Source organism: Pyrus communis, chromosome 5, assembly GCF_041283825.1.
Source record: "Pyrus communis isolate YQ-2024b chromosome 5, ASM4128382v1, whole genome shotgun sequence".
NCBI classification, from domain to species: Eukaryota; Viridiplantae; Streptophyta; class Magnoliopsida; order Rosales; family Rosaceae; genus Pyrus; species Pyrus communis.
Window position 1 is genome coordinate 6,099,000 of NC_142569.1, and position 13,504 is coordinate 6,112,503.

Here is a 13,504-nt window from a genome sequence, read left to right on the forward strand (position 1 = left end):
TCTAATTCGTTAACAAGTCGTATCATTTCGTGTCGGGTTAACGAGTCATGTAAGAAGTAGTCATACCTGATGTCTAGATATGGCAAACGGTATCTCATTGGGTTTTTAACGTGTGACCCGATAACAAACCGACTCGTTAACAAACTGATCCAAAACCTATTATGTTCGTATAATTTCATATCAAGTTAACGAGCCGTGAAAAATATTGACAAACCAACTTTCAGGTTTTTGAGGGGTTTGGTGGGTTTGTCGTGTGTATCAGATTATCCGGATGCTGAGAACGAGGAATCGCCGGCTACGAAAATATGAGGCAAAAATCTGCCAACCTTGAACAGAAAGGCTAATGCCAAGCACTTGGGAATAATACTTCTACCGACGATCAACCGACTACGTTCAGAATTGCACAGAAGCAGGCCATCATCATCAAACGAAAAAACATAGATTGTTTACATACATTACAAATTTGTGATAACTGGATTTGTAGTTCAAAAACGTACACACTCTATGCGCAGTGACTCGACTAAACTTGGGACACACGGCACGGGTGAGATAGCAATCACAAGAACGACAGCAATACCCTCGCTCGCCGCGTCAAGTCTATTTGGTAGATAATTTGGTAGATAATACATTTATCCGACGCCTCACATTTGAAATGTTTCTCGCACACATGTTTATGAACAACTCACAATAAAAATATACAACCAATGTCGATCGTGTCTATCTTCCAAGTAATCTGTAATAAGGATTTGATTTGTTCCCTGCGAAGTAAAACTAGCTGCAATAGATTTCAGAATCACGTTGTGCTAGTTTTTCCCCGTGTGACACCAACGACGACATTGCTCACCTGTGAGATTAAGAGTGTTATCATCAGTAGGTCTTTGATTGCTCAAAATATGGAAAACAATGGCAATGAACGGATGCATTATTTAACAAGCTTACCAATTTGCCACTTTCATCAACAGACATAGGGTTCTCAACGACAACGGTCTGGCTCTGAGAATGAGGCATTGCCTGGAGAAAATACAAGAGAAATAAATTCAACAGATTCACTACGCATAATACATTACTACCACAAGGGCAGTCTCATCCGGGACATATAAATAGCATGCTTCTCAGAACTTACCGCTGAAGTAGAGGGCACCATTCCTGAATTGGCCGTCCCATTAGGTCTGTGCGCTGGAATTGGAACCCTCATATTGGCCATCTGTATAATGTTCAAACCAACACTCAATTAGTGAGTTCATTTGCAAAGAGGATGGTTTTCAACATGAAAGAACAATTTATATCCAACCACTCGGTCATTAAGAAGATTCTTAACATTTAGCGAGTCTATAGCACCAAAAGTAAAGCATGATTTAGAACATTTAATGCACCCAGAATTCATAAGCTATAATAACATAGAATATTGAGTGACAATGACATGCCAAAGGTTCAAAAATTTCATCCATACTTACCCCAGCATTAGTAACAAAGTGACAGACTGCACATTTGACCGAAGGAGCTCCAAATGGATACATAAGCGTTGTCCGGCAGTTTCCACAGTTGATGTGGGCGACCTGACTGGATCCTTTTTTTCACAAAAAATAAGACCCAAAAGAGAGGAGAAGTCAATAAGAAGCTGAGGAAGTGAAATAGTTATCAAACATAGAATAAGCTGTACATATGCAATTACAATATAAGCTGGTTCTGTCAAATTTTTAAGATATTTCCGAATAGGACACACATTTCGGTAAGTAATTTCCAAAAGAATAGAAATATCAAACTCTGATATTTATTGGAAATATTCCTGCCATGTGTACTATTAAAAGGAACAAAAATTAACAGCAATACTATGTACAGGGAAGAATTCCTTATGGTCTTTCAATTAATACAAAAACATGTTAATGAAACCAATGAAGTTTCGAAATCTCTACTTTTAATATCCTCATAAAGTAGGTGAAACCTACTTCCTTCAAAATTACAATCTTAAGAGTTTTTCTTTATCCATTACGTAAGACTGTAAGAGTGAAGTCCTTTTAAGTTAGTAAACCAAAAATACTCTAGAACCTTCCAAAAAGAAGCATATGAAAAAGATGAGTTTTTTGGGAGTTGCCTATACGTTGCAGAACAGATCCACACATGCATGGGACACAGGTGATAAACTGAAAAACCTCTGCAGTATCATGGGATTACCGACCATACCCTAAGATTGTTTACCTTGAGAAACATTAGGATGCATATCACCTTCCACTATGTGGTAGATTACAAGAGCGAAGATTACATGCCTAAACAAATAAAACTTCATTTTTTATTCAAGTAAGCTTATATAGTACCTGGAGCAAGATTTACTGTGTGACAACAGGAGCACCTCACACTTGTTGCCCCACGTGTATGCATTAGCAACGTCCTACAACCCCCACAAATAAGTTGAGCCATTTCCGTCCCTGCAAGGTCATTGCACAAACGTTTTGTAACCTAACCTTATGACTCTACAATGAAATGCTTATTAGGTTAGACAAGTCTATCAGTCTCTGGTCCTATAATGATAACCATTAAGAAAAAGTATAAGGTAAAGAGACATTACCAGGAGCAGGGACTGGGGTGATTGTATTGCATAATGCACAGCATACATTTGTAGCTCCTCTAGGATATAGAAGAATGCTCCTACACCCACTACACACAAGCTGGCTCTGCATAGCTGCAATTTTTAGAAACATACAAACACAATGAGGCTTTACCAACAGAATCAAGTATGACCAGAGCAGACAATATCACTGCACAACTTGAATCTTTTACCATATGGCCAATACGCTACACAGTGTTGTACGCCATAACAAATTGTAAATAAACTTTTGAAACATGAAACTGTAAACTTGAATATATCTATTACCGTTTTATCAACGATGGGTAAAGAGGTAAGAGAGATCATGAAGACAAATCCTAAAGCGTACCCAAAGTAAGTTTTTCTTCACTTTCAAAACCAGATAATACATTTTAGAAGAACACATCATGGCAACAAGACTGAACTAACTTTCTTTGTGAAATCTAGCTCCTTCTGGTCTTCCCAACATCCAACCAATCTTGACAACATCAGTTCTTCAAAGACAGAAATTGCCAATCCTAACACTCAAAAACATGCCAACACTTCTACTTGTAGAAAGGATAGAAACCCCTATATACAGAATAAGGTCCCCATACTTGATGCAGGACAATTACCTAAAGAAGTCGGGCCTAGGCAATGAAGTAAGCAATTGCATCATTCATGGACACAAGACATGGCATAAAGACAAAAATTATTGAGGCAAACAATCATACCCACTGGTGTGGATATCTATCAAGGAGAAACTACTTTGTGTTTCATGACTCCAATATCCCAGCATTATTGTACATGCGAAAATTAATGTGTTAAAGGCAGTTTATTTCCTGGTTGGTAATTTTTGAATAAATCTTAAGAGATTGCTACCTTGTTTGTTACATTGCTTCCACCATTTCCTAACCTATAATGCAAGATAAATTTCTTAAAGCAAGTTATCTATTGTGATTGATTAGGAAACTAAAAGGACAAATGCATACAACTAGTTAACTGCATTAACACTACAAAGGGAACATCAATAGGTTCAGAAGATTTCAGAATAACCAGCAACTCTTCCTCCTACTTTATAGATATATAGGCTAACTGCCTAAGTAAGTCATAGTTTTTTGTTTCCTATGTTTTTTGTCGGTTAAGTTAAATTGAACTCAAGGTTAAAATGAGTAAACACAGACAAGAAACACCATAAATCAAATCTATAAAAAAGCTCAGCCAAATGAAACGAATCATCAACTTTCGTGGTCACGATATAAGATCAAAATTGAATAAGTTTCTGACCACTCAAGTCTCAAACTTATCAGGTTCACAGGAAGGGAAAAACTGGATTAACTAATCAGAGCTACAGGTTTCTTCATTGTGCTGTTCCAGCAACTCAGCCTCCTTGCTACTGGCATGGTTCCTTGGCTTAGAGTCATCATTAAACAGGCCATGACGCCCCAAAATGACAAGATCCAGAAGCTTTCTCCTTGCATTATAAACCGGATTTGGGTGAATCAAACAACCCCTCTCATAAGCTTCTCTTAGGAAAACAGTGTGTCTCTTTCCCTTGGTTGACAAATAAAACATCCCGGGGTGATCCAAGAATAAATCTCTGATATTCAAATCAAAGCCAAAACATTTCCTAAAATGGCTGATTTTCTCCACTTCAACCATCTTCTCAACTGTCAAATTCAAGAATTCATGAACAATTGAAACTGCCCGTTTCTCCACAGCCATCATTCCGGCCTTAGACGACCTCTTCTTCTCTGCCATCTCATCATATGGCCCCACATATGGCAACCTCTGCCACTCCTTAACCTTGGCTCTAAAATTCTTTCTTAACTTCATCCCAGGAGGATATCCGTGTTTAAAACTAAACTGAATTTCAGCCCTATCAACACTGCTACCCTCCTTGCAGTATTCCTCTACCCTCCAATTTTCAACTGCTGCAGTGAACTTGTCAGAAGTTACATTAACCAGTTTCAGGTTATGAGTATTGGGTTCATGAGCATCACAAAGTTGGAAAAGATGGGGGTTTTTATCTATTACCGAGTTCTCAAAATCATCGGGAAGCCCAAGTTCCCTCCCAACTTTAAAAATGGCACGGAGTGGCAACATCTTGGAAGTAGACATTGATAGAAGCCGAACCAATTGATCAACAACAAGTGGCAAAGAGGCGTTGATAGCCTCTGCTTCGTCTTTAGAAATTTGAGCAGCTCTGTCAGTTAATCTGCAGAAGGTCTGGGACTTCATGGGAACATGGTAAATGTGGAAAATGTGAGGGTATTTGCGGAGGAAGGCGACTGCACCACGGTTGAGATGGAGCTTTTGGGAGAGCTTGGAGAGGAAATCAAGGGACACTGCAGGGTCGTGGGGGTTTGCAAGGATGAGATCTTGGACAGCAATGACTTTGAGAAGGTTCTTGTACTTGTCCATTAGTTTCTCAAACGTGGCATCTCTGGCTCTTGATGCTACATACTCAGATGAGGTTGTTTTATACCGGACAGCCAAAAAATGTTGGCGGGGCTGTTTCATCATCCATCTGGTAAATTGGGTTCCCATCTGAACTCAAAGAGATATTCCTATATGTCTCAGGCACAATCCGCCTCCTACAATCTACGCGTAAACTGAAGGCAGAAGCATATCAAGTCTTCAGCCAAATAAACACAAACATTGACGAACAAGCGGGTTCTATATAACAAGATCAAAACCTGAATAAGTTCTGGCACGTAAAATCCCAAACCTAATGCCGAGACCCAATACGAAACACAGATGAACTAAACCATAACAAATACATTGAAAAACGAAAATAAGCAGCAAATCCCTAACACCCTTGCAAGCAATTGAGGAAAAAACAGCCTCTTAAACCAACCACCAAATTCAAATTAACATTTATTTCCATAAAAGAAGTAAAATTGGATCAAAAGATACCTGATTGCGTTAACAAAGTTCAAATTCCACGACCCCTCGAGCAATTGGAGCTGTAATTCGACGTAATCGGATTGCTGAATCCAAACAAAGATATTCAATCAATCCAAGTCAACGAAATAATTTATTCAAAAAACAAAACAAAAAAAACCCAAATAAAATGAATACCGGGGGTCGAGGAAAGGTAAAATCTGAGACCAAAAAAATGAAACTTTTGGGGTTTTTGTTTGGAATGAGATGCAAAACGCGGAATCGGGTCGAAAGAAAGACGCGGGCTTTGTGGATTGGGAATTTGGGAGGATGTGAAAAGGAAATGTGGAAGAGGTTTGGTTCGATGTTGAAATTCTTTGCGTTTGTGATATCGCTGATTGACGATGTGGAAATAATGGGTTGGAATTTTGGATATATGGGATTCCTGAGAGATAATTTTCAACGGACAACCTTATTTTTTTTTTTTTGTTCTGTTGTAACATCGACAGCTCGGTTCTAATCGCCCAATGTCCCGCTTCCCTCTAGGAGTGAGAAAATAGGGTCCAAGACTCCAATGGGTCGAAATTATGGTTTACGGGTCGGGTTTGTGTCATGAATATTAAACGACCAATGTTAAATGAACAGAGCATAATATTAGAAAATTTTGAAAAGTGAGATTATATTCACACATATCAAATTACTTTTCTCACATTTTTTTAATTTTTTTAATATTTTCTACACACCACTAACACTTGATAGAAAAATATTAAACAATTAAAAAAGTGTGGGATAAGTAATTTTGGGTGTGTGAATATAATCTCCCTTTTGAAAATTGGTTCAAGGAAAATGTTCAACATTGCGTTTCTAAGACAATTTTACGCCCCATTATAGTGATCTTGGTTATCAACGTTTACCTCTTAGGATGCAACGACCACATTCTTGTAATAGTCACCCCAAATCACAAGACTCCAATGAACCACAATTGTGTCGAACACTTTCTCATATTGACCCAGTGAGACATTCTAATATAATTTTGTCCACTATATCATGGGTATAGTGAATATCATAAAACGAGGAATGACTACAAAGGGACTGATTGGCTATTAATAAAAGTTAAGATGCATATTTTAAAAACATGTGATTATTCGTGAAAAGTTAAAAATTTCAACCATTCATTTGAGCTTCAATTTTAGTCATAACACATGTAAAGAATAAAGTGGAAGAGGTGAAGTGAGATTTTGTGTAAAGTACAGAGAACTATGCTATAAATACCTCTATGATCGATGAGAGCAAATGGTGTTTTGCCCTACGAATAAGTAAGAGTGCAAACATGCCGGATACAAATTCATTTTTATGAATAATGTTATAGAGACCACATTTTTGTACCATATTAGTATATCACATGATGTAAAAAAAAATGATGTATATGACCAAGAAAATATTAGGAAGATCATATGTTTGTACCATATTGGTTTACGATCTGATGTTTCAAGTGATGTGTACATATCGTGTTAATTAATAAGTTTATTTTGTTGGATATTGATTATATGAGTCATTTGCCACGTATAGAAATGGTGGCTTTTAGGAATGGAAAACCTTCTCCTAGTAGAGTAGCTTCAATCTTGGATAATGAGTACTTTCAAGCTAACAATGAAAATAAGTTTGGCTAGTAATAAGAAGCGGAAAATTAGGTGGGGACCCCACGACGAGGGCAGCTAAAGATCAATTTTGATGAGAGAAGATCTCCTGAAGATCCTCTAATCATATTCGTTCATTGTATATTGTGCGGTCAGTTTTCATCAGGTACTGTTTATATTCAATTTTAAAGAAAAAAATTTACAATAATTTTTTACCACACGATATACAATGAATAGATGTGATTGGATCTCCAGGATCCTCACAAAAGAATCCGACAAGGATATTCTCTCAATTTTGATGGAGGGGTCATTAATTCCAAGGCAACAGCTGGCTTTGTAATCAGAGATGAGGATGGCTTGCCAATTTTGTTGGAGCTCGGAGCCTTGGAGAGAACAACATCTCCATTGCGAAAGTCTTGGCCTTGAGGAATACCCTTTAGTTGGCCAAAGGAAGAAGGTAAGAAAGTTTATGTGGATAGTGATTCAAAACCCGTGATTGATGCAATCAAAGGGTTTTGCGCGAATCCTTATCGATTGACAAACATCATTGAAGACATCAAATGGTTGTCATCTGTTTTCGATACTATTGTTTGAAGTCATGTCTACAGGGAAATGAACTTCTTGGCAGTTGCAATCACTAATACAGAATTTAATTTTAACAATTTTCATGTTTGAGATAGATCTCTGTTGTCTGTGGCTAGAAACGCCTTTCACATTGACTGTGTTGGAACTGGTTGTGACTGTGGTCACTTTCTATTAATTTTCTTATAAAAAATAATTAAATAATTGTATTGCGAAGATGTGACACTCCATCAATTAATTATTAAGATGTTCCTCTATTTGTACCCTCATAGAAGAAAAAAAAGGACACGATGTTCTCTTTCTCAAAATCTTTTGTTCTTTCTGAAGTGCGATTTATGTGTGGCAAGATAGGGGCTTGTTGAAACTTGCGGTCAATGTGGTATCTAGTTAAATTAATCATAAATATTTGCACATCTTTTAAAAGAGATCTAGATCGGTTGGAGACCACACTGATTTCAAGTCCTAAAAACCTACATGCATATACAAAGTGTCCTAAACTCATGACCCCTTCATTTCATGCTCTGGTTTCGTTATGAAAAAATAAGCTTGGCAATCCTCCATTTTCTTTGTTTCGTAAACCCTAAGTCTTGGTGCCAATTTTTTATTTTTTATTTTTCTATTTTTTTGTGCGACCACTCCTCGATGACAAGTTCATCAAAGATTTGTTTTAAAGATTGCATATGGGACTGGAGAGACAGTTAACTTGTATAACAAACACAAACAAGTCCATTTTGTTGTTAGTGGTTAGAAATATTTGAGGTTAGGTGGAGAAAATGGGATTGTTTGGGGTTGTCTGGGAGTCTTTGATTGGGTTTAAGAAAGATTTCCGTGTAGATTGAATAAAGCCTATAGTTATGTCAATTTTCGTTGATTTGCATAGGCCGGAATTGGTTTGGATATATGGTGCCTAGACGTGGTTTGGATAATTTGGATAGCTAAAGATCAAACCATGGCTAATTTTGGTAAATAAGAAAACTCTTTGATGATGTTGAGAAGTGAAAGCTTTAAATCGATCATTCCTCCAATATGTTTAATTGCTACCAATATCTCATGTATTTAAGTGTATTTGTGAGTTGAGTATGATCATTAAAGATTGTTGTTGAAAGAATTGGTGGGCACATGTTACTATCACAACCAATCAATGAAATCATATATCATGTTATTTTTTATTTATTTATTTATTTATTTTGTGGCAACACTCTGCATGCCACACACATTGCATGTTGAAAAATTAGGTCTAATTGTTACAAAATCTCATAGAAAATTTATGAAATCAAATATGCAATTAAGTAGACAGTTAGTTGCATAGTCACAATCAAATACAATCTTAATGCACACAAACATGAGCTAGAAAACTTTAAAAATTAAGTGAAGGTAAGCGTTCGACACTCTGACTCCACACATCTTGCATGTTGAAAAATTAGGTCTAATTGTTACAAAATCTCATAGAAAATTTATGAAATCAATTATGCAATTAAGTAGACAGTTAGTTGCATAGTCACAATCAAATACAATGTTAATGCACACAAACATGAGCTAGAAAACTTTAAAAATTAAGTTAAGGTAAGCGTTCGACGCTCTGACTCCACACATATTGCATGTTGAAAAATTAGGTCTAATTGTTACAAAATCTCATAGAAAATTTATGAAATCAAATATGCAATTAAGTAGACAGTTAGTTGCATAGTCACAATCAAATACAATGTTAATGCACACAAACATGAGCTAGAAAACTTTAAAAATTAAGTTAAGGTAAGCGTTCGACGCTCTGACTCCACACATATTGCATGTTGAAAAATTAGGTCTAATTGTTACAAAATCTCATAGAAAATTTATGAAATCAATTATGCAATTAAGTAGACAGTTAGTTGCATAGTCACAATCAAATACAATGTTAATGCACACAAACATGAGCTAGAAAACTTTAAAAATTAAGTTAAGGTAAGCGTTCGATGCTCTGACTCAAGACTCGCTCTTTGAAAAAAAAAAATCCTACAATTCAAAGGGCTCTTTTTAAATGAATTATGTAAGAACCCTCTTAGACCATTGAGTATTCTAAAACTCAAACTTGTTGGAACTTATTTGGATTTGACTAATTATAATTAAGGTTAATTATTCATATCAGACACTAGAGTTCAGTTAGGAGTTAATGACATGATTGAATCTCCTATAATGTAGGACCAGAAGGATTACGTGATGAAGTAGAGAAACACCCCATGATCGAAAGACAAGCGTAATACTTGCAGTTATCAAACTGCCATCCTTAATGGGAGGAGCAATTATGATGAGATGTCTGTAGATGTCTATATATACTTGGTCCCTGCTCAAGGAAAGTTGGTTCCATTTTCTGAGCTAAAATCTAGATCCATTACTAGAAGAGAACATAAGGTTTCCATTGAGTAGAAGATCAAAGTAAGAGGCTTTAATCTGTGTAATGGCTTCTTCAGGTAAAATCCTAAACTACTACTAACACCGGTTCGTAAAAATACCACATGTGCATGTCGCCAAAACCTTGTAGCATTAACCCTAGGTTTTATTAAGGTTTACAAAACTTGGATTCTCTTCCCTTCTTTTTGTATGCGCTCCTATACCTTGCTTCTAATCCAAAACCCTTTGAAAGATATATGATGGTTTAGGACGGTGCAAATTGAACTTAGACCTTGAGTATAACCATTTGAGTTATATAAATGTCAACTTATCATTAGAAGGACCAAAAAAGAAGAGGAAGTTGAGGCCTAAAGAAGGGGAGAATAGGCTCAAATGTGAAGTAAATTTTAGCAAGACGGTCACTGTTATGTGATATTACAAATGCATATAATGCACATACCTATTTTATTGAATTGTATCCCTTAAGTCAATGATATATCAACTCAATCATTTATCTATGTTTTATTTTTAATGAAATTTGTGATCAAACCGACCAACCAAGTTCATCATGTCAAGGGATGCTCCTAATAAGCGAGCTCATATCAAGTAGTAGCATTACGTGTGAATCTGACGATAAATTTAAAGAATTCCACTTATATACATGTGAGAAATGATTTCCTAACATCTATTTTTTTATTTACACACTCTTATTTATATTTTTGCTTATATCGGCTAAATAAAATCTGTATAAATATAAAGTTTTTATGTTATCCATCCTCTAATTTTCATCCCCTTCTATGGAAAAGCATCCATTGGGATGGGGCGACAGGGGGAGGGAGATAAATGTGAAGATCGATGGAGACAAATGGCTGCCAATCCACTCAACGTTTCATGTGGCATCAGCTCCAACTCCAACTTTGCCTCCGGCCACCGATTTGCGTTAATTTTTTTTTTAAATACGTAAAAGAATTATGAAAATTAAAAAAACATGAAAAATAAATAAACAAATTTTTCTTTCCTTTTCGTATTAGTATTTAGGTCGGTCCTAATTCCTTTTTCAAGTAGGAGTTCCTTATTCCACTCCCTCACCGTCATTTCTTTGTTACTATATATTAGTATTGATCTTTCAATATTGTTACAGAAACAATTAGTGTACATATATATACATATACATAAGTTACTATCACAATCAATCGATGAAATCATGTATCATGTTAAAATTTCGCAAGATCGATCCTTTATGCCACACATATGGCATGTTGAAAAAATATATATATATATATATATATATATATATTTTGAATAATTGATATTATCTACATTAAGAGGAAGGGGGGTGGTGGGCTTAGCCTCACAATATACTAGCACTAATATGGTTCAAATTCGCTTTGACGAGAATCAGACATAAGACCTCTCACTAGACCATAGTACTAAGTGGCAAAAAAAAAGAAGTTAACTGTTATAAAATCACATAGAAAATTTACGAAATCAATTATGCAATAAAGTAGACAGTTAGTTGCATTGCATGGTCATAATCAACTAATTTTGGATAAATCATGTAATTTAAGGTATGTGTAGAGGTATAGATAAATTAATTTTCATTTCGAGGGAATTAGAATGTTGGAAAAGGATCATCACCGGATCCTTTTTCTGGGGATCCATTCATCGTATATCGTTCGGTCAGTTTTTGTTAAGTACTATTTATATTTAATTTTAAATTTCAAATTTCAAATAATTTCTGATCGCACAATGTAATATGAATGAACATGATCACAGGATCCCTAGGAAAAGGATCCGGTGCCAAGGTGAGAGTTTGAATAAATCATATAATTTAAGTGATTCTTTGTTGTGTGAAAGATATTGGGCTAGTTTGATTCCTACGATTGAATTTGGTTGGTTATGACTGAACCGGGTTGAATAACTCGTATAATTTAAGGGATTCTTTGTTGTGTGAAAGACATTGGGTTAGTTTGGTGTCTGGAATTGAATTTGGATGGTTAGGATTGAACCAGGTGGTGGGATTCCTTTTCTAGTTAATGAGGAATATTAAAAAAAACATGTTTCTTGCATCGCAAGTTTCTTTATTTTATATTTTTCAAAGCTCGAACTCAGTACACAAAAATGTATGTGGCATTGAACTGCTAAACATGTGGAATCAATGACCTTATAACCTAAATGTTTTTCATGTTTTTTTTTTCCCCGAATTTAAACTGGTTTGTTGGAGGTCCCGTGACCTTAAACATACAAGTGTGAGGAAACACATTTTCAATTTAAGTCAATAAAGCTAAGGTCCGGTAGCCTTGTGGATCTGCCCAGTTGAGATTCTAGTTAAGCACTTATTAGTAATGTGGAAGCTGCCACTCTTGTCTTGATGGAGTGTAAGCCACCAAACATTAAGCTCCCGAAAGGTAATAAGTAGGGGTGGGTTTGGTATGGTTGTTGTGCCAAACTTTGTATTGATTACCGTATAAAATTTTTGGTTTGGCAAAATCCGTTATTATTACCATGCCAAACTTTCAGTATGCCAAATAGTTCAGTTGGCATGATATGGTAATGGTAATTGTCATTTTGTTAAACATATATATTTATAGCATGTTAAACATAATTATGGAATGGTAAATGACAACATCGTCTTGTTAATTTGAAGACATGTTTATGGCGCATGGCAATGGTGAACCCAATTAGTTTTTACTTACAACATCTATATCACACCTACTTCTTCCATATTACAAGAAGGTTCATAAACCCAATTAAACTATAAAACAAAATCAATTACAAAATCAATTAACAAAGATGGGTGAGTGTGGAGTTGACGGCGGAATAAGAAAGTGTCAAAGAGAGAACCTGAGTTACTAAAGAGTTTTCTTTTCTCTCCTTCTTTTCATTCATGAGTTAGGTCAAGTGGCGATCAAGCCAAACAAATATTATAAATAATATTACACAAAAAAAAAAAAAATATATATATATATATACGGTACATTTCAGTAATGCCGTGGTAAGGATATTGAATACTAAAATTGTACCATAAAATTTTGGTTCGATACAATACCGAGCTATTATTGATTGACACAAAATCAGTATGATATAGTTAGTAATTCGGTTGGCACAATAATTTGGTTATAAAATCCAACCTTAGTAATAAATGTACATTATAACTAAAAACATCAATAAAGCTGTCCGTTCTGTTGGGAATGTGTGAAGCCATTGTTTCGGACGCAACCTTAGTCAGAGAGGGCTACCACCCCATATGGGTTGAAGTTTACTTGGTTTGTTTCTAGTGACAGAGGCTCTAAGTGTTTCAATAGGAATTCAACTGGTCTCTGGTCTAACAGATTTTAAATTTACTTAAACTTGTGAAAAGTTGTGTCAACTCACACAATTTTCATCTAAGTAACACAATATATAAAAGGGAAACATAAAAAATAAAAGAGCTTATCAGTAAATAAGAAAGTTTTTGATGATGTTGAAGAGG

General features: G+C 35.6%; 1 protein-coding gene across 4 annotated transcripts; it reads right to left on the bottom strand.

The window, feature by feature from the left end:
- Window positions 1-399: 399 nt before the first annotated feature.
- LOC137726193 (protein LOL2) lies at window positions 400-5,974 on the bottom strand. 4 transcript variants are annotated; one of them, XM_068465076.2, is made up of 8 exons: window positions 5,645-5,974; window positions 5,480-5,553; window positions 2,564-2,677; window positions 2,313-2,423; window positions 1,455-1,567; window positions 1,124-1,204; window positions 940-1,011; window positions 400-844 (listed from the first exon to the last, which is right to left on the bottom strand). In XM_068465076.2, the coding sequence occupies exons 3-8, from the start codon at window positions 2,673-2,675 to the stop codon at window positions 794-796; spliced, it is 540 nt and encodes a 179-aa protein (XP_068321177.1). In that variant the 5' UTR covers window positions 2,676-2,677; window positions 5,480-5,553; window positions 5,645-5,974; the 3' UTR covers window positions 400-793. The 4 variants fall into 4 exon arrangements, with proteins under 4 accessions (XP_068321177.1, XP_088550078.1, XP_068321178.1 ...); XM_088693952.1 differs by having other exon boundaries at window positions 2,564-5,175; XM_068465077.2 differs by having other exon boundaries at window positions 551-844; window positions 940-993.
- Window positions 5,975-13,504: the final 7,530 nt, after the last annotated feature.